At 43.2% G+C, this 21,723-nt stretch overlaps 1 protein-coding gene across 1 annotated transcript in view; it reads right to left on the bottom strand.

The window, feature by feature from the left end:
- Positions 1 to 286: 286 nt before the first annotated feature.
- The window catches only part of SIAH3 (siah E3 ubiquitin protein ligase family member 3), a 41,247-nt gene continuing 19,810 nt past the window's right edge, over positions 287 to 21,723 (bottom strand). Inside the window, exon 2 of the mRNA XM_062514765.1 lies at positions 287 to 880. Coding sequence (XP_062370749.1) covers positions 287 to 880 — 594 coding nt within the window. The remainder of the gene's footprint in view (positions 881 to 21,723) is intronic.

Raw genomic sequence — 21,723 nt, 5'->3', positions numbered from 1 at the left:
ATTAACAAGTGTTGTTTCCAGAGCTGCTGGAGGGCGACAATAAATTGATTAGCCTCTTTAAAATTTCTCATAAAATTGTATTAGCAAAACGGTAAATACATGACATGGGGACCGTAACCACGGGATGTTTACATAATGCCCGCTGTGGACGAGTACTAAATACCATAAAAGACCTGAGACACCCCCCACCCCCCCCAAAAGAAAATGTCCACAAGTTCTGGGTCTGAGAAGGCAGCTAGAGCACCATTGTTGTTGCTGTTGTTCCTCCTCCTCTTCCTCCTTCCCCTCACATTTCGGCTTCGGAGCTGTGAACTTTGCTGGTGGTTATCACAATTCCTATCGCTAGGCTTCCGTTGTCAGAAAAGAGTTGAGCCAGGGAAGTGTTCAGCACAAGGCAATCCCCGTCCGAAATGACAGAGTCAACACACTCCAGTATCGACCTGGGGGTCGCCTCCCACTTGAGGCGCCTCTGGTTCCTGTTGAGCTCCAGCCGGTAGGTGAAGTTGTTGGCTTGGGTGGGCGTGCCGATCAGCATCATCGTGGCAAAGAACTGGGGGTGGCCCTCATACTTCTCCTGCTTCCTGAGGACCAGCAAAAACTGGTGGCCAAGGCAAGAGTGCATGATGATCCAGTCCGTGGGTGCGGGCAGGTGCATGTCCGTGGCCAGGAAGACAATCTCCGCGCCCTGAAGGATGTTGATGCGGTGGGTCTGCCTCAGGTGGGACACCACCACCTCCAGGTGCCCTTCCCACGGGCAGGAGAAGAGTGGGCACGTGCAGGGGACCAGCTGGGGATCGTGCACCGCTTCGTGGTGATGGCAGGGAGGAAGGATGCCTTGCTCTGTGGACGCCTGTGCAGCTGCACAGCGGGTCGGTGCATACTACGGGAAGAGAGAAATTAGATGTGAGAGCAAGTGGACCAGAAACCAGTGCAGATATGCAAGGTGAAGACCCCACAGACATCAGTCACTTGTACTCCACCTAAAGCAGCACTGGTGGGGGTGCAGAGAACCCAGCACACTGGGGATCAGAGGCAATCCTGACCTGGATCTGCACAGCACAAGGAGATGGCAGTTGCCTTGTTCTCCAGGAGAGCAGACAAACTGTTTGAGTCATGATAAGTCACCTCAAATGAAAATGATATATGTGTTTAAAGAGCAATTTCATTAGTTCAGGGGGGAAAATCTGATTAAAAGGAAAAAAAGAACCCAACAAAGCAAGGACAGCATGGGCCATTTTATATAGTTAAGACCCTTGCTGCTCAGAACAAGGGAATGAAATATGTATGGTATTATTATTCTTTAATGAAACATACGGGCAAATACAGGCATTTTTCCTGAAACAACAGGCTTTATTACACCCATAATTTGTGAAATAAATGTCAGTTTTTATTGTATATGATACTGTCACTATTTTTTTTGATCAATGTATTTGTGCCTAATTGATGCCCTTACCACCATAAATCTTAAATTGCTCTCAAAGGTGATAGGATGGCAGATTTAGGGCATTTTTATACTAAAGTAAATTTGGATTAAGGTAGGGCAGCTTGCTAAAAAGGCAGCAGCTCTTGCAGAAGAGTTCCATGTGAGGACTAAAAAGCAAACTGCTCTGCCTCTCTCAAGTGGATGCTGTTGAAGAGAAGTAAGTCTTACTCAGCCAAAAGTGTATTCATATGTAACGTTATTCAGGAAGAATAGTGTCTCTCCACAGTAACTGTGTGCATAGACAAACCCTAAGGCACAGGCATGCTGGTCATGATTCATCTTACCCAATTTTAAGCATTTACTTCACCCACCCAAGACGGAAACCTGGTTACCTGGGACTACCTCTGCAGCCTGTAGAGTGAGGCAGCCCTTAGAGTGCAGGACTCAGATCTTAGCTGGAGCAATTCAGCTCCTAGAGGTGACACCAGCTTCTGGCAGAGAGACTGAGATCCAGTCTGCCTAGTTGTGCCTAAATTTTTGCTGTTTAAATATTTTTTTTTCTCTGAACTCCTCTTGTAAAGGTACATGTCTTACATCCATTAATGTCCCTTATAGCAGTATGTACCTAATATGTATATTTTGCTTTAACATATGTCCTAGGAAGATTAATGTAATTTCCTAAACAGCGCCCCACATCACCTTATTTCAATATAAGTACCCAAAAATGACATGAACTACATTACAGTTTTAACATTTAACAGTTGTTCTCCTCAATGCCACATCCAACTCATCCAACTCAGATTTGGGATTTTTGAGCAGAGATTTTTTTTATCCAGGGACAAGCATAATCCCATATAATGGGCGGTAGATTTGCTGCAAAGGGTGCATTGTCTTGGCTTGTTATGGATACTGTGAAAGCTTTTGGTACAGCCTTGTTGTAAGCAGTTTTTCCCACCAGACCCTGCACATTTTTTACAGGATGTTTTGGAAGGCAATCTCTTGGGTAAACTGTCCTAAGTCTCAGATGACCAGGGCTTCCTTGCCAACCAGGATGACAATTCCATCTGTTCTCATTGTGTCAGTAGCTGCCAAAGGTTGTGATGGATAGAGCAGGGCTGTGATTGCTGTTGCTGTGAAATTCATAGCTCTTCCCAAGGCACTGGATGTCAAAGGGAGCTGTTTCTTCTTCCTCTGGCATTTGATATGAAGAATAATTGACATGTTAAGCTTTACTATTGAAACTGGCAGCTTTTTCTTTTGACAGTTATTACTTCAGTAGTACTGTTCTATTATTCCCTTCCTTGTATTTTATTTGTTTTTCTGTATAAAATTCAAGAATATAAACTTTCTGAGAAGATAATGAATTGAGGACAGATAAATGACTATCATTGTCTGGGAAATAAAACAGGTCATTATAAACTAATCAAGGTTTGTGGCTTTAGCTGCCTGCTTATCGCAGTGGGATTACAGGTCCACACTTAATTCTATATTAATTTTTGCATCCCATTAGGATGAAAGTTATGGTTAATTTAAACTCTTTTTGGTGAAGGAAGCTACTGTAATGGCAGATCGTAAAAGCCTTTAAAAAAAAAAATCCCTGAAATGCTAATTGCCTCATAAAATGAATTCTAATCTCCCAATCTAATACAGTGGGTGTGAGCAATTATTTTCTCTCACCAAACTGTTAATGCAACATTAGTGATTATACCAATTAAAACTAATGTACTCGTACTCACATGCTGATAAACCTCTCAACCACTCGACAAGTTTCAGCCTTCTATCAGTTTTATTTAACTCCCCTTTTGAAAGATGAATCTTAAATTAACCTCTTGACTAACATTTGAAATTAGGTTTTGAAATTTGAAGCTTTATAGACTGTGTATAATTCTTCTCCAAAGATTACCAGAGTCAGGAAACCATTTCCACTGAGGATGAAATTGAATTTAGAAATGCATTCTCCTAATTTGAGACACGTGGAGAACAATGGTAACTCATCCATCTAAACTGCATTCAAAGTAAGTAAATACAAATGTCTTCAAATATCATTTTAAGATAAATATGTTTCTAGGGCTCGGGAACTGAAAAAAAATTACAATGAGCGACTTATACAATATGTCTTTCTTCTTTCTTAAACTTGTGAATTTTTGTGTGTGTGTGCATAATTATGTATTCCCCTTCAGAACTCATATTTCTGAAAAATTTCTATTAATCACTTCAACAAAGGATTTCTGATCTAGCTTTATTCATTTCAGGTTTATTGAAAATTCTGGAAATTCAGCACAAATCACAAACCATGTGATCTATTTTTATTCTTTGGCTTGGTAAGAACGATCTTCAAAATCTGGCTTCTGAATAGTTTGACACTCCTCTTTCAAAATTCTAAATTTTTAGTATTTTGAAAGAAATGTTAAATAATTCCCTGACACTTTTAAAAAAAAAGTCTCAGAGTAAAATATAATTTCACATTTACTTTTGAAGTACGAGTGTAACTACCAGGGTGTTTGTGCTCTTGTTGGTCATTCATATGGCTGTGAATTGAAATGCTAAAATTGAAATGCAAAACAGGCAAAAAATGGTCACCTTGAGTGTATTTAAATGCTCGAATAAATATTTATAATCACTTTTCCCATGTTTAATCTGCTCCAGTATTTACTTTCTACCATTTATTGCCCAATTACCTAATAAAATTAGGTTTATTATAGTGTTGTGTCAGTCCAGTGTTATTCTTAATTATCTTTTAGCCTGTTGGCCAGTGTCAGTCAAATTCAACTGTGGGATGGAATTCTCAAATGCTTTAATTTTCAACCATTTCTGAGAGAAGAGGCATCAGGGTAGAGCAGCATGACCCTTTTATGTCTCCAGAGAGGAACAGCTGGCCACGTGGGCAGTATTGCATTGACAGATAGGAGAAAACCTAAACAATGGCAGTTTGATCCCAAATGGATTATAGACACCAGAGAACTCACACGAGAGAGTGTCTTTATGAACAGGAGAAAAGGATTCAGCCAGAGTGCTCCTCATTAGATGCAACATAATCCCACCATGAGGCACCAAACCGCAGGAAACCAGATTCTGCTGCTCACAGAAAAATTTCTTTTTAATGATGCAGCTTATTACAGAGCAGTTCTTTTCAAGAACAAGCAATTTGGCAAAGAGCAATTTATAAATACACGGTGCTTTGCTTATGGAAACCTCCCCCCCCAGCCAAACCATGACTAGATTTGGATTGGGACACAGATTTTCTGCTAAAAATGCAGCAAACTGCTTTTGATGTGACACATTTGTTCTACCTTTGATGTCTGAGGGGTAGGTCCCTAACTCTGAAGACTGTCAGCTTCTTTTGCAGCCCATGAAAAGCCCTGAAGAACAATTCTCTTGATTCTAAGAGGTGCTGAAGGAACATTCCCTGGACACCCTCTCTACATGCAGACAGGACCAAACCCATCCTCCGCACAGACACAAAGAAGTTTTACTGGTTTCTAGACAAGAAACAGAAGGACAACCTTATTTTAGTCGGGAAAGAGCAGTACCACTATGGGCTTCTCCTGCTGTGCTGGAGACAAAAGAGCCCATGGAGAGAGAAATGGATGCCTGTTCACATGAGGGTGTAAATCTGTGGCTCCCTACCATCATTACAACACCAATGACTTGACGGAAAATTCAGGGGAAGGATGAAGGATAGATCCAAGAGCTAAAGACCTCCAAAAGGTAAAGAATACACAAACACACCTCTAAATCTGCAGCTGCAAAGCTGAGGCACGCATGCTGGAGAACTGGCTTTGCAATTGCTCCTCATGCTCTGAGGGACCTTTTGTATTCGAATTAGTGAAGTCTTTAGATCAGCTATAGTGAAAATAGTGGAAACAGAGGCAGCAAGCCACACTGCACCCCTGCTGACTGAGCTCATGGCACTGTGGGGTGCAGGCACTGGGTACACCACTGTCCCTCAAGTCTTGCTTCTCTGCTGCACATTGGCACAGCTTCAGCAGGAAGAGCAAGTGCAACTGCTGCCCTGAGCAGCTAAATATCCTGCCATTGAAGTTCTGACTTAAAAATGGTGAATTTGCTCAAGATAAACCCCACAGTGTGAGGGAGAGCTGAAAGCAGTGCTCCCATCTTATGGGAGAGGGCCAAGACACTGATGACCTGGAGTATAAGAAGAGTGAGTAGCACCACCACATTGTAGAGGAATAAACACTGCTCAGGTCTTCAGAGTAAAGGTTAAGTGTCACCTTTCAGCACTTTCCTCAGTGTTATACTGACAACCTGGATGCCTCATGCATACTTTTACTTCCTGTAATGCACAGTGTGCAAAAATCAGTCTTTCTCATCCCTGCCAGTGTGTTCTGAGAACATCCCAAGGAGGCGGGACAAGGACAGGTTCACTGCCCAGCAAATAAGTGTTTATGACTGGAAAGCAGGTGCTGCAAATAATCATCCTTTTGCAGACACTTCACACCCCTGCAACTGCGTTTTCTCCAGTGGTCACACACACCTTGCAAACACTCATCAATTCACCCATTCCCTGGGCTCTGTGCTTGGGGCAGTCTGTGTGAAGGCCACCATGGTAGGGCTTCTGGGCAGGGTCACACTGAGGACTGTAAGGATGAAAACAAAGCCACCAGACATGCCAGTCAGCCCAAAACAGAAGACAGTGCTCCCTCTCTGCCCCAGTCCAACATTAGAACACCCTGAGACATTGCAAACTCCCAAAAGAAAACTACTCCTTCCATGCACCCAAACTCTTTCCTCTTCATCTGCATCTTTCTTGGCTGGATTATGGGAGAGCTGGTTGGAGCTGGAAACATTCATGGCAGCTGCAACCTTTGGTGTGAGCCAGGGATTGAGAGGGGCTGTGAGCACAGCTACAAAGCCACCGACCTGCCTGCGACAAGGAACAGGAGATGCAGTCACCCTGTAGTTGGGTAAGCAACTGAAAATGAGCTCTGAACACTTGGTGGATTTTTGATGTTGAGCTAAAGATTTCTTCAGACAAAGAGGGACCTGGGCCTGCTGCTGTGAGACTGCTTTGAGTGAGCAACTTCCAGGGTTTTCAGCAACTTTCAGCAACCATGGCAACTTTTAGGGTTTCTGCTGAAACAAATCGTCATTTTCTTTGCCAGTGGAATGTGCCATTTTTTCAGTTTTCTTACTGTCTTCCTCCTATTTCTTGGCTTCTCAGGATCTGACTGCTTCTTCTCATCTGCATGGAAACTGCCTCCAATAATTTTCTAATCCTCAGCTTCTTTCTGCCTCACAAAAGCTTTGCCACCCACTAACATCCACCTCCACATTACTTACACCCACCTCACAGGGACAGAAGCTCAAAAGAACGATAAAGGTGACATGAAGAAAGTAGTGAGCCTTTTAATCCCGTTCTTCATTTAATTTATCTTCTGCTCTTTTTTAATATGCTAATGAGATTTTTTAAGTCTTTCAGATGAAAGAAAAGAGAAGAAAAAAAAAAAACCAACCCCCTCAACCTATTTTGTCAAAACCTGTACTTTCATATCTGAAATTAAGAAATCCAAACCAGGGCTCATGTTAGGGATTTATTTAAAATTTTAATTATACAAAATCCTGTTCATTATGAATGCATCAGTTGAATTTCTTAACTACTGAATATTAGTTGCGGCTTTGGCAGTGGAAGGATTTGTTTTCCCCACTATCAAATGGCAGTGAGAGGATAACTTCAAGCTCATTTTACTAATCTCACTTTGCAACATAAGCAGGCTTGATTTAGTGACACAGCACACGAATGTGTTAATGTCTGTCCTCAGGCTAATTACACACCTCTGACTATACAGAGAAAATGCAGCTTTAGTACATGTCCATGCCGTACTACACACTTCCATCAGACAGCCCCAAATTTTAGATGGATATACATATATAGAGAGGCATTTTGGAAAAAAAAAAACAAACAACATTGGTATTGTGGCAGATCTAGCAATTCTATGATTTGTTATTTTAAATGTATCCCAGGTGAAAAGAGAGATGCTATTCTCAAATTAAATTCCCTTGCTTTCTTTTCAAAAATCACTTTTTTCAGCATTAACTGTCATGCATTCTTGAAGTGCAAGCAAAAAACTTCAAGAAATTCAACCTTCTTCAATATATTGAAAACGGTGTAATTATAATGAAATATAAACAAGATCCACACTAGAACATTTCCATCCATATATGCTTTCTGAGAGAGACCCATGTGGACACTGGTAGAATGGAGCAAGGTCACGGTCTCCAGCTCCTCTACTTCAACCCTAAGTTTGATCAATCCCTCCAAGCCCAGATGGACACCAAAACTTCCCATGTTTCAAAATGAAGGGAGATGCAACACCTTGCTGACCCTCAGCCAAAGCTGCAGCAGGGTCATGGACACCCGGGAAAACAATCCTGATTTAGCTGCTGTGTTTGATGGATCTCACCTGAGATCACTTTCTGTTCTCTCTTTGAAAAACAAAATACACTGATTAGACACAAGTAAAACCATGTGCATGGGTAGTTCTTGTGGAGCATCTGGCAGCTATTTGCCAATCAAAATTAAAAGCTAGGCTGGAGGGCGGGACATGCCCTTGGGACCTGATTTGCAACCGGTATTCTCTGTGCTGCATTTTAGGACTGGGCGCAGTGCAGTGACAGCATGCCCTAGCATAGCGTATATGATGCTGCATTGCAACTGCTGATTCACTGGGGCCTGCAGACATTTACCATCTTCTCTTTGGACTAGAAGGTTTTTTGAGATGGTTTAAGCAAGGGTAATGCCTCTGAATACCATCCCTTTTGGCCACACAAGGCAAGTATCAGAAGCCAGGCACACCCTATCAGCTCTTTCTCCACGAGGGCAGGTTGCAATCACTGTTTATCAGCAGCTTGCTTAAGAGACACTGCTGATCCTGGCTCTGGGCAAGGGAGTGAGCAGCTTGCATATGTACAATAGAGATAATCAAAAATGCAGACTTATCTGAAGATTTGCTTCATCCTTTATCACTTTGTATTTTGGATAATGCCTGCTCACAAAATGCAAAACCATTATAGGTTTTAATTAAAAGCAAAGTGATAAAGCACTTCCAAGCTGCATCTGCTCAGTCTGATAGGAAAGACTCTCACATAGAGCCCTATATATGACCTGTTGATTTTGTGGTTTACATTCACACTGAAAAATAAATTAATATGGTAAAGAATTAAAAAAAAGAAAAATAAGTGATTGCCCACTGTGCTCATAAACTTAGCAGTTCAGACTGCCTCTAAATAACCCATCACCTGATATTCATTTACAAGTTACTACAGTAACAGCATGTCTCCAAGAGAAGCAGATTTGCTGGTGTCATCTGAGATAATTAGACCAAATCCACCCTGAGACAATTGAATTTCCCCCCTTCCATCAGACAATCTCCAGCTATTACAATTATATGACATGTAAATCCATTAACTGCTCTTTCAGAGATGCACCCCAGGAGTGCCAAAGGATGGCACAAACATTACTGGTCTGCTGGAAGGAAAGAAGGGATGAGGTGGTGGTTGTTGAACAAGCCTGCAGCCTCTCTTGGTGTGACCAGCATCTCCAATCCCATTTATGCTCTCCTCCTGACCAAGAATTTGCTCTGTGGTCTATGTCACATTGCTCTGACAACTGTCACAGGGCAGTGTGCAGCTGAGCCTGTGCCAGACTGGTCACAGTAGAGTGCAGACAGTAGGCTGAAGCCAGGTAGGTGTAGTGAGGAAGGAGCACAGAGCTCCAGCAGTGCTGCCAACCCTGCCTCCCTGTCCTGTCTCATAGGCTCTGCCTGTGCCTACACCTCTGTAGGAGTCACGGAGAAGTGTATGAGCCATAAAATGCTCCACATTTTCAGTTAAGACTTTCTCCTGAGATCTGTTTCTGAGGAAATGCAAGACTGTCTTTAAAGTCATGCCTGTCTCCCTCTTGCTGAGCTACCAGCACGCAATGGGCATCCCAAACCCACCCACGATGGCCTGATGTGGTGGGGGTCATGCTCAGGTTATAGAAGAGAGGAAAATAAATTGTTTCTAGCTCAGAGTAACTCTCCATTCCCCTGCACATCTCTGCCCCTTCTCCTTTCAGTTGTGTCTTTGTGTGCCTTTCAGCTTGCTCTTGCTTTGGGTACCTTGCAATGTTAAGTGTTGCACTGAAAGAAGTCACCCTGTTACAAGACAACCCAAAATTCACTCTTATTCTGCTGTCAGATGCAAGTGTGCCTTGAGTTTGTGTAGTCAGGCTTAAGAAAGGGGAAAAAACCCCCACAAAACAGCCCAGTAAATCCATGTGAGATGTTAGTTTTTTGGCATGAAAAACAAACAGTAAGTCTGGGTAAATTAATTTAGTTTGTGTAATGTATGCAAATGCTTCATTGACGCATTCTTTGCAGTAAGGAAAGGGACATTTCTCTGGGAACATTTGTCTTGTGTCTCAAATATTCTTTTCATTTTGTGCAAATCATAGCCTGCTCCTTCTTCCTCCCCCTCAAATTCTCAAAGAATAGTTCTTCTAGAAGTTTTCTTCATGTGGGGTGGATGCAGGTAGAAAGAAAAAACAGAAAGGGAGGCTTGTCTTAGCCTGAGAAGACAATGTTCCATTGCTATTAATAGACTGAAAATTTAAAAGGTTTTGTAAAAAACAAACAAAAACAAACAAACAAAGAAAACCCAAGAAACAAACAAAAAAAACCAGAAAAAAACACCAACAAAAAAAGAACGAAAACCAAAATCCACAAGAATCTTCTAAGTTAACACTCCTGCTTACAGAAAGCTACTGTCTATCCTGTCCAGGAGAGGCTGAGTCAGTCAGTCTCCATACTGTGCCTCCTGCAGCTCTGCTGGATTTTTGGGGGAGAATCCCCTGGCAGTCCCTAGCCTGCTGGCACCTGCCTTCTGACCTCATGTGCCAACAGCAAGAGGGAGTGTAGGGCCACTGAGTACAGAAGGTTTGAGGCAGAAGGGACCTTTGAAGATCATCTAGTCCCAATGCCCTGCCATGGACAGTACCATGTATCACTAGACCAGGTTTCTCAAAGTCCCATCCAAACTGGCCATCAATAATTCCAGGGATGGGGCACCCGCAACCTCTCTGGGCAACCTCTTCCCCTGTCTCACTATCCTCACAGTAAAGATTTTCTTCATTATGTGTAATCTAAACTTGCCCTTCTTCAGTTTAAAACTGTTACTTATTGTCCTTTTACTACAGGCCCTGGTTAAAAATGTCTCTCCATCTCTTTTATCACCCCCCTTTATAAACTGAAAAGCTGCAATCAGATCTCCTTGAAGCATTCTCTTCTCCAACCCCATCTCCTTCAGTCTGTCTTCATAGGAGAATGAAGCCCTCTGACCACCTTAATGGCCTTTCTTTGGGTCTGCTCTTACAGGTTCACATTCTTCTAGTGCTGGGAACCCCTAGAGCTGGATGCAGTATTCTGGGTAGGGTCTCACCAGAATCGAGTAGACAGGCAGAATCACCTGATCTGACATGCTGGTCACATTTATGTTTATACAGACCAGGATATGGTCACTTTCCAGACTGCAAGTGCATACTGCAGAGCCATATCTGATTTTATGTGGTCAGGTACCCACAAGTCCTTTTCCACAGGACTTCTCCAAACCCATCCATCACTCAGCCTGTATTGATACCTGGGACTGACCTGACCCAGGTGCAGGGCCTTGTACTTGAACTTCATGAGATTCACAAGGCCCTGCTCCTCAAGCCTGTCAAGGTCCCTTTGGATAACATCCCTTCCCTCAAGTGAATCAACTGCAGCACTCAGCTTGATGTCACCTACAGACTTGCTGAGGGTGCACTGATCCCACTGCCTATGTCACTGATGAAGATATTAAATAGTATTTGCCCCAGTATGGGACCCTTGTGGAGCACACCTGTCGTCACTGGTTTTCCTTGGGTATTGTGCCATTGGCTGTTCATCTTTGGATGCTGCCATCCAGTCAGTTCCTTATCTAACAGTCCATCCATCAAACCCATACCTGTGTCCAACTCAGAGGTAAGGATATTGAAGGGATTGTACCAAAACACTTAGAGAAGTTGAAGGTAACCGTAGCTCTTCCCTTGTCTGCTGATCCAGTCATTCCACTGAAGAAAGCTACTAAAATAGTCAGTCATGATTTGTCTTTGGTGAAGCCATGTGGGCAGTCTCTAATCACATCCCTGCCTTCCACATGTTTTGACATCTTCCAGGAGGACCTGCTCCATGATTTTACCAGGCACCAAGGTGAGGCTGACTGCTTGAATATCAGCAGGGAATAAATAGGATATTCATGGGAAAAACAGGCAAAATCAGAGATGAGAGACCCATTACCCAGAAGTGCTGCAGTCCCTAGAGTCTAGTTATTTTTAAAGTCAGAAATCCATTAGCATAGAGTATGCAGCTCTGGCTGCAGCACCACAGACTCTTTCTATCAGCTCTGGTCTATCTGGTTCTCCATTCTAAAATTTTCTATTTCAGTGCAAGTTGAGCACCAGGAAAAGGGTGTAGAGGACCACATTTCTTATTCAAAACCATTCTCACTCTTTAATGTGCCTCCGCATACCCTCACTTGTGTTGTGAAAAGATTTTATGTTTTAACTTCAGCCAGGTCCCCCCCATGCTGGCAGCTTAATACATGTTCTTATAAACTTGTCTGGCTGTACAAAGCACTGCAACTTGCACATCATATAAGTAAATGATTTTACAACTATTCTGATACACTTCCAGGTTTTGAGGATTTGACAGTGGGGTAGGTTTTTAAAATTTATATTCAGCTTTCTATAGAGAGCTTTTTGGAGACCTTTCTGTGTGACATGTTATTGAGCAAGATGACAGACCACTCATTTCATCACATTGAAGGTGTTTCAGCTTTTCTTTCCCAGGACAAACGTGTCTCCTTCTTCCCAAAGGGCTGCACAGGGGACGCCTGGTTTTTCAGGTATGTTATGGAGGGAACATCTCCCCATCTTTCACAGTTCAGTGCTGCCTACTGGCCGCTATTCGAGAGAGGTCAACAGCCTCACTGCTGTTGCCCTCAGGCCACTGAGATGCCTGCTGCAAGCCCTGCTGCCTGTTGGGATGTGACCCAGCAGTGAACAGCATGGCTTTCCTGCTAGGAACTACATCAGTCTCGGTGAGCAATATATCCCCTGCTGGTTTCACGTGGGGCTGGGAGAGCTCCTGGCAGCCCTCTGGGATCAGGCTTAACAAGCAGGAATGGCTGTGTGGTGTTTTGTGCAGTCTGTCTTGCCAAAAGCATGAATAATGTGTGTAGTGACTGCTAGAGGGACACCCACACTCCCAAGAGGAACCACTCAAGCGTTTCTACAACTTCACCAGCAGCTACTTGTTCAGTGAAGGCTGTTAGGCATCTTCATGCCCCTGCCAACAGAGCTTCCATCTGTTTTTAAACCCCTTCATTTCCCTCTTTTGCACCCTATAAGTGTGCAGTGATGGCTTACCCTGTAATTTCCAAATCCACGGTGAGCCCATGCTAATTCAGAATAACACTTTTTAGACCCACTTTTTTTTTTTTGTAAAGACTTCAAGGATAAAGATAACAATATTCAGCTGAGGAAACACATGTGACAAAGAAATGGCTAAATTTTGGGTGGCATTTGTCTCATCTAAATGTATATGTCTAAAAGATCAGTATGTTCAAATCTGACCTGCTCATCTGAAGCTCCCTTAATAACTGAGATAAGATGTACCTTCACAGAGAAACTCGTCATCCCTATCTTGAACATGTCCATCTTCATGAAAGATGAAACTACCATGAGCACTTGCAGGACATGTTCATTTCTCTTCCTAAGCTAAAAGTGGAGCTGGGGTCATTGGCCAGAAGTGGGCATCAGGCTTGCAATGTTTCACCATGTTCAGTATATCAGCAGAGTCACTCAGACTCTGAGTAGCAAGGGTGACAGGACACAGCCACTGTGACTTTTTAATGGGTGATTATGAGCTGCCTGTTTGCCTAATGCAGAAAATCCCTTGAGCTGACACATTTTCTTCCCAGCGAAGGGCTGGTCATCCTAATTTTCGGGCATCTAGATTTAACAGTGAAATAAAACTAATTTACAGCTCTTGCCATTAGGAGGACAAATTTTCATCTCTGTCCTTCGGGTGAGAAGCACTATAACAAATGAATGATTACTGACCCATGATACCTATTAGAGATTGCAGTTGGGTCATCTCATTTGTTGTTTTAACTCAAGAAATTAAGACTCTAGCAGGGCTATGACAAAAATGGAATTGATAATGAGATGAACACTGCCTTTACCAGAGGCTCTTTCTAGAATTATATGTAGGAAAAGTTCAGTGACATCAGAACCTTGAGCTGTGGGCCCAAATTTATTGAGCCTAGCAGGACTTTCCAATTTCGTATGCTTCCTCCCACTGCAACCCAAAGGTGCAATCCAGCTGCCACATGCTGGAGTTCATAGAGACAAAGGAGCAGCTAGCCATGTACTTACTTGGCTCTTTTCCCTCTGTCATTGCCTGCAGCTACACTGCCCAACAAAGAGGTTTGGAATCAACAAGGAGGTATGTGCATAGGACAGTTTGCTCCCAACAGCAGCCATCATGACAGTTTCCTGTGTTCTTAGTCTGACACTGATTGAAGACCAGTCTGCTGTCAGGTAACAAAGCTGGTCTCCTTCAAAGGCATCCCCAGTGCAGGGAAATCAATAGCTTCCAAGTTTTAGGGGAAGTGTTGAAGAATGTCATGGATAACCTGACTTTGAGTTGCTGGAAGGCAAAATTAAACTCTAGAATTCTGCACAGTCTCAAACTCAGGACACACATGTTTGGCTTCTTCTCCTTCCCCTAGACAAACTGTGGGGCCATCACAGCCTAGTGGCTCAGCACTACAGCACCAATCCTGGTCTGAGCCTGTGCTCCAGCTGCACCCTGGGTCAGCCTTCCCTGTTCCAGCAACATCACTCTCCATCCTGAAACCTACCCTGACTCTCCAGCCTTTCCCAATTGCATGACACAGTGCCTTGGCCTCATCTCATGTACTGAAGGAAAGAAAATTCTTAATAATTGGCTGCCATTTTATTAACTAGTAGTTACTCTTTAGTTGACTTCTTGTTCTTTTTTTGTTCCAGTCCTAAGATGGAAAACTGTCCCACTGTCTTTTACTCTTAGAGGTCTGTCCATGCTCTGTCACGGAGTAAGTCTGCAGACACAGAAAGTTCCATCTCTACTTTGCTTTCTGCATGAGATTTCTCCCCATTTATTTCTGCTGCCTGTTTTACATGAAGATCTGCTTTAGCTTTTGGGCTTGCTCCAGCACCATTTGCTAAAATTATATCAAGTATTGATTGCTAACAGATATATTACAGGGCAATGCTAGTGAGGATACATTAAGTAAATGGAGAAGCAGGCCCATGCTGCTTTCTTCCTTTTACCAGAATGGCAATCAGCAGCAGCAGAACTGTACAGGGTCTGCAACAGCTGTGGCTTGAACCAGCCAGAGATCATCTAAATTAATAGACTGTAGAGAAGACTCAGTGCTGTATTAAGTGCTGTGGGCTTGGTTGTACCCCTAGGTACAGAGCACATAGATGGTTTTGTGGAATTAGAATGGTTTAAGGAAAAAACCCTTGTAATTCAAGGCACCTCAGCATTCTCATGGTCTGCCATACTGATCCATGCTTCATTTTCACTTATTACTCCTCAGTATTTAACTTCCTTTGAACTTTCCTTTGACAGTGATGGCTGACTAGTATTTTTCAAGTCATGTACCTCAGGCAGTGAAGTAGAAAGGACAGTACCAGAGAGAACAGCAAAGGGGAGGCATAGCCACAATTCCAGGTAGTGGACATTAAGGTGACACGGGCAGAAGACAAGAGGAGAGTGAATGTTTCAGGATGAGAAATGGAGGTTAAAAAGAGTGTTCAGAAGAATTATTTGCATTAAAGTAGGGAGCAAGGTAATCTACAACTCTTTCATAATAATCACATGTGAAAATGAACATCAGTGACAGTGTTATCAACCTAATCTGACTTGCAAATGCCCTTTTGCTGGAGTACATTGCTGCTGACCATACACAGGAGACTGCAGTTAAAGGAATGCAGGTGGAAAATTTAGAAAAGACTGCATAAAATAGCATCAGGATTGAGCTAAATCATCTGTAGCAAAAGAGTGGCAGAGTTCCAGTTAAACTTACTTCCCATTTTGGTCTGGCATTGCCCTGATTCTGGTTTCACTTGGCTATTTCTCTCCACTGCCTGTAAGGGGAGTCAAGGGTGACTAAGCTCAGATGCAGACATCAGGTTTTCAGTTCTTGCACTAAGGTGAGATGAATCCCACTTTGCTCAATCCTCTGAGCTTTCCGGTAACCTTCGAGCCCTTTGAGTCTTCTTCTCCCTGATCCACCTATACTGGCTCATCCCTAATTTATCAGCAGAGGCTACCTCTAGCCAGGTGAATAAAACAAATCAGGGGCTATTTCCTGGCCCTGAGATCAAGTGGAATGTCTTTTGTCCACGTGGTTTAATTTACCTCTCACACAGAGTGGCCTCTGCATTATGTCTGGTGGAAACAGTTCCTGATCTCTCCAAGGCAAATAAGGAGAATACTTGCTGGTAAAATTTGTGACAAATCTGGGGAGAATGCTGCCCATCACATTTCATGGATAATTGCAAGTTGGTGTTGTGGCCTTGGCCTGCTGTGGTTTGGTAGACAGAGACACATCTGAATTTCCCACACCCAGAGGTGGCTCAACACGTGCAGGCGAGAGGTAAAAACCAACATCAGGGGAGTTTGTGTCCTGCTTCCCAAGCCCTTGAAGGTTAATGGCTGCACAGAGACTGACAGCCTTCAGGGACTTCTTCTGACACCTTTCCTAAGTGCTTGGTCATTTGAAAGTGAAAATAATAAGCACTTTCCTGTGAAAGGCTTTTTTCTTTTGGCATCTTATGTCAAGATGCCGCTGCATGTCAGATACGTGTTTATTTTCATAAAGCACTATGTAAAAAGCCTCTCTTCCTTCAAGTTCACATTTTGTCAGCAGCTTTTGGACTGATTTCAACTCCTCAGCTGTACTGCAGCCATTCTGTCTAGAAGAGGGCATTCAGGTTTTACCTTCCCTGTCAGCTGCAGAGTCACACCATTTTGCAAACTGCCCTTGAAATCAATGCAGTTGCTGTAGTAGAAATACTTAGCACATAAATTGTACGACATGAGGCAGTGCGTGCAACTAGGCATGATAACCATGCATCAAACCTGCTGTACAAGCTCATTTCAAAATCTAGCACTGACTCCTTGCTCTTCCACTCACTTGATTCAGAGCTTTAAGGAAGGGCATCCTTGTGAGCATGCATTGCTAACCACATCCCAACTCCAGTCAGCCAGAAATGGGGCTGAGCTTTCTCACACATTGTATTTCTTAATGCTGATATTCCCACACTACAGGCTTGATGGTAAAATGAGTGTTCCCACCTAATTTGTTCACTTTCACCTGAATCTGAGGTTGCTACTGGGTGGGCAATGGTAAAAGAGCAATAAAACAAGAATGGATGTGTCATACCCCCATTTCAGCAGATGCCTCCACAGGACTTGATTGTGTGCACAGTGATAAGCAATTACAAAGGGACAGCTTGCCTAGGGTAGTGAGACATTGAGGAAAGAATGGGAACTAACTGTGCAAGTTTACATACGCGCAGGCATTTGACCATGGAAAGGATGCATCAAAGTGTTTTGCTTTCCAAACCTACCAAGAAAGGCTCCATTTATGCATGTAACTATTAAAGGTTTATCTTCTGTTTCACAAACCAAAGCCTATAATAAGACAAACACCTTTACCAGGGAAAGACATACTATGCAAAAAACCTAAAGTCTCCTTAGACATGCCAAATTGATTTCTTCGTCTTCAGGCACGAATATCAATTAAGCAGAGGTTATGTCCTAGCTTAAAAGCAGGGTGAGATTTAAGTGAAAATCAGTTTCAGTTACAGGGAATTAATTCTATGTGTATACCATAGTCATAGGAGTGCATTATTTTCTTCCATGTCATTTGTTTCCTGATATTGGCACTCTGGAGCAAGGGTATCTCAAGTAAACTTGGCTTCTCATTATTTATTCTCCCAATTATATAATTCTCCCAATTCCATCCACACAATTACGGACACCTGGTGAGGGGTCACATTCAGTTGAACATGCTCAGCTGTGGGCAGGTGACATCATGATTCAGTGGAGGCACCTCAAGGTTTTGTAGACACCACTGGTAGCAGAGCTGCAGCTCCAGGGAGAAGAGCAGGTGCTGAGTGGCCAGAATGAGTCTCATTTATGCTGGAGTGGTACATTTCTCACTTGGCTGCTTTATTTTGTGCCACCCTCATTATTTCTGCTATTGCTTTTTCTCCTGCACTGAGCATACATAACAGGTACCTTGAAAAAGCACTGTACAGAAAGGGTGAACCATTGTAAACCCAAATTCTTAGCTGAACCAAGCCAGGACAGCTCCACTGTAGCCATTCCACAGAGCTGAGCTGCTAGGAGCAGGAAGAGAGGGACAGAAGAAGCTTTCACAGTTTGTGTGCTGACATGAAGGAAGATAAATTTAGGATTGAGCCCTAGTTTCTCTGGACTGTGTTTCACAGGAGAGAGAAAAAAACAGGCTGTGGTTCACTGTTTCCATAAGAGACATAGGTATTTAATAATATTATTTCTATCCCAAGATGCTTATGTTTTTGCCTGCATGATGACCTTGCTTCAACAGGAAGAGTGGAAGGAGATCCCTGCTTCAATCTGTTCCACCACTAGGGCACCCCTATGGGAAGTGCAGATTGCAGCTCCCTCCCTTTTGGAAGAGACTTCTTACTTGTAAAGTTGCTCTGTAAGCAATGGATGAAACATAGACTGAAAGCTGCTGCTGGGGGGTTGTGTCTTTTCCTGTCCTCTAGCCCACCAGTCTGTGTTGGGTACACCCACAAATACAGGATCTAGTCCATTGGGGAGCAGGGGACTATCTGATTTTGCACCCAAGGAGGTACAAGTGGGAGATGCAGAGCTGAGCAAGATGGTCTGAGGACATCAGCCCTGAGCAAAGAGGCACACTGGGTAAATTTACATATCTTCAGTGGCAGCTTTGGTGTACAGGGACTCTTATGGATTCTAAGTGATCAGGTGAGTCCTTTGGAGTCAGAGACCAAATAGCATCTAATTGTATTTTAGGGGCTGGATCCTGCCCTGAGTCCCCAGCAGGTCATGTTCATGAACAGGTAAAGGAAATAGCAAAATTTGCTCCCACACTGGCTAAGCCAGCATCCCTCACGGGAACTTATGCACCCCCTGTTTACTGGGGTACCACTGAAAACCTGGGGTATCTCAGTGTATTTACTACAGAGAATTACTCTGCTCTATAGGGACTGGTAGAGAGGTAGTCACTACAGGATTCAAGAAATAAAACACCAGCTTGGAAAGACAAAATCCCAGATGGCAACAAAGAGATTTGGAAACTGGAAACTCAGCAGCACTGAGAACATGCCACAAGTGTAAACCTTCCTGGCCTGGCAGCTGACTACTTGCCTAGCAAGGACTCTTCAGGTGTCTGATGGAGGCACTGAGCATCCTAATGCTTAGTCTGGCAGCACATTAAATCCCAGATATCCCTTGTCTGTTTCAACCAATAAATAACTGTGCTATACTTCAAAGTTGTGGATATCCTGCTTACAGAATCTCTTTGTGCATAGCAAAAGGCACCCAAACAAAGTGACCTAGAAAAGGAGGGTTCTGTTTCCTCTCTCCAGTACATAAAGCCAGCAAGGGCAATAGAAGGAAATCCGCTTTCTTTGTTCTTGTTCTCCCTCTGAATTGTCATCATCTCTCCAGCTAAGGAGAATGAAACACTTTCATGGTTATTTGCTGGTGTTACCACAAAGGCATATGGGTAAAACACATAGCCAAAGTTGTATTTCACCTGTACATGAGTGGAAAGTGATGTAGTTAATATATCATGGTGTGGACTCTCTTTAAGGGCAACAATTCAGATTTTAGCAAGAGCCACAGCAAAATAGCCTTTGAAGATATGAACCATTCTGGTAAGTGGAAAGTAAGTCTACTAGGCTAGAGTGTCTATGATATCAAAAAGAGAAATCTGGTTAAAGTTTTGTGTTCTGTGTCTCAGAGTTTTGAGATCACTGGAAGGGTTCAAAGACATGTTTGATTCACCTTACCTAACATCTGAGGTTCACAGACATCTGCTCATTACCTAGTCACTACAGGATCTCCCAAAAGTCAGAGTAAATGGCATGGACTCACCTTGTGATCTGCTTTTGCATTTGCTCTAGGCATGCCTATTTTCCTCCACTGTGTAAAATGGGGCTCTCCATTTAGTCAGGCATTCCTTTACATTTGGCACCAGAAAAGAGCAATGTGCAAGAAGGGAGAAGTCACTGAGGATGTGGAGTGAAAGCAAATAAGGAGTACTGGGTCCAGCTTGGGTGGAATCAACTTTCTTCACAGAGGCCCTTAAGGTGCTGGATTTTTGACTTGACAAAAAAAATCTGTGATTTGAACACAAATCAAACTGTTGGCCAAACACAAAGATTTTAGTTATTGCCTAGAAGTTCTTGCACAACACTCTGTTTATCACTCTGGTTCTCACCAACAAGTTTATTTGGGTTTGTCGAGAACTTTGGAAGGTACACAGCCAGGACAGATGACCCCAGCTGATCAAATGTATATTCCAGAATGTCATAGTCATCAGTAAATTGGGCAGAGGGTATTCTTTTCAAAGCAGTCTTTGCTTGGAGACTGGTTGGACACCAGTCTGCTGGTGGGAAGTGGCAAGTGACTGTATTTACATCACATGTTCTTTGTGTTCTCTCTTTTTTTCTCCTATTAGTTTATCTTTATCTTAAGATCTGAGTGAGTTTTTCTCACTCTGTTTCTTTCCTCCATCCTGCTGGTGAGGAGTGAGCAAGCAGATTGCAGGTACTTAGTTGCTGGACAGGGTTAATTTACAACTATGGCAAAAAAAACAGAGGTGGACCAACTGCAGTAGGAATAGAGTAACACTGTCTTTTGAAAACTAGTTTGCTTGTGACATCTGATAGGGAGCTACAGAGGAGGGAAGTGGCAATTTACACCCCAGGGCCAGATGAGAGTGTCCCTATGAAAGCTTAGTGGTGTGCCTCTCCACCCAGACCTGCTGTAGGTGAATGCAGCAGGAGAGAAGTGATCAGCTCTTTAACCTTTCCATATACATCCCTGGTGTGAGGCTGTCCCAAAGGAGATCAGATGTGGCCTGACCACAGGCACGTTCAGCATCCCTTATATGATGTGTATCTCCTCTGATGGGCTTCATCCTACAGCTCTCCCTTCCTCCCTGCTGTTCCCTCTCCACTCTGTGGCTCTGAAACTCTCATGACCCCATAGCCCACAGTGACACTCCAGCCTGCAACTTGCTGCCCATGATGTTCCCTGTACTTGCAGCTAAATCTTGGCCCATGGCCAATGCTGCACCAACATACCTTTAGAACTTTCTCCCTTTTTCAGTTGCTATTATTATTTCACACAGGCTCCTCATGGTGTGGGAGCACCCTGGTGTTTTCTGACCTTAGGCTAAACTTCCTTATGACTGCTTTCTCTCATCTGGTTCTGTGTGGCACAAAATGCTTAGGAGCTCTGGCAACCAAACCTGTTGTGCCAACACTTCTGCAGCCTGGTCTCAGTCCACTGAATTTCTTGTGGTCCTCCATAGCACTGAGGTGAAGCTGTGATAAATCAGATGTGATGGGTGCAGCCTCAGTGACCAGGTTCTGGAGCCTCTTTTTGTATAAAGTGCACTTGTGGAAATATGGCAGCCCACTGCTTCCAGATAAATGCAGATAAATAAGGAAAGACTGAAGTGGGTTGCCCTCCCCTGCCTTAGGATGTGATGAAGGACACGGCATTAACAAGTCTGCTCGCCGCCACGATAACATTTCTGAGCACGGAGCCCGCACTGGCACCCTCAATGTCTCCTTTCCTTACCTCCTCGGAGACAAATTGACCCTGCCTAAGTAAGAAAGGACTTTCCTAATCACATTAGGATCAGTTTAGATGGCAGAGAGGGTAACAAAATTAGAGCTTTTAAACCATTATCTCTTCTTAATGAACATCTGCGTTGATACAAGCCCACGGAGAGTTAAGGAAAGCTGAGCTATGTGTGATCTCATTACAGCTTTAAAAAACAAAATATGTGATGGAGGGCTGGTTCATGGCTGTAAGAAAACCATCAGTCTTTTTATAAGTGGCAAGAAAGGGTTTGGCTGAAGCCCAGAATGGTTATATTCTGATTCTTGATTTAAAAAATAAAATTATCTT

Source organism: Cinclus cinclus, chromosome 2 (genome assembly GCF_963662255.1).
Source record: "Cinclus cinclus chromosome 2, bCinCin1.1, whole genome shotgun sequence".
Taxonomy (NCBI): Eukaryota; Metazoa; Chordata; class Aves; order Passeriformes; family Cinclidae; genus Cinclus; species Cinclus cinclus.
The sequence above is the reverse complement of the archived record's forward strand: the minus strand, read 5'-3'. Positions and strand labels throughout refer to the sequence as shown.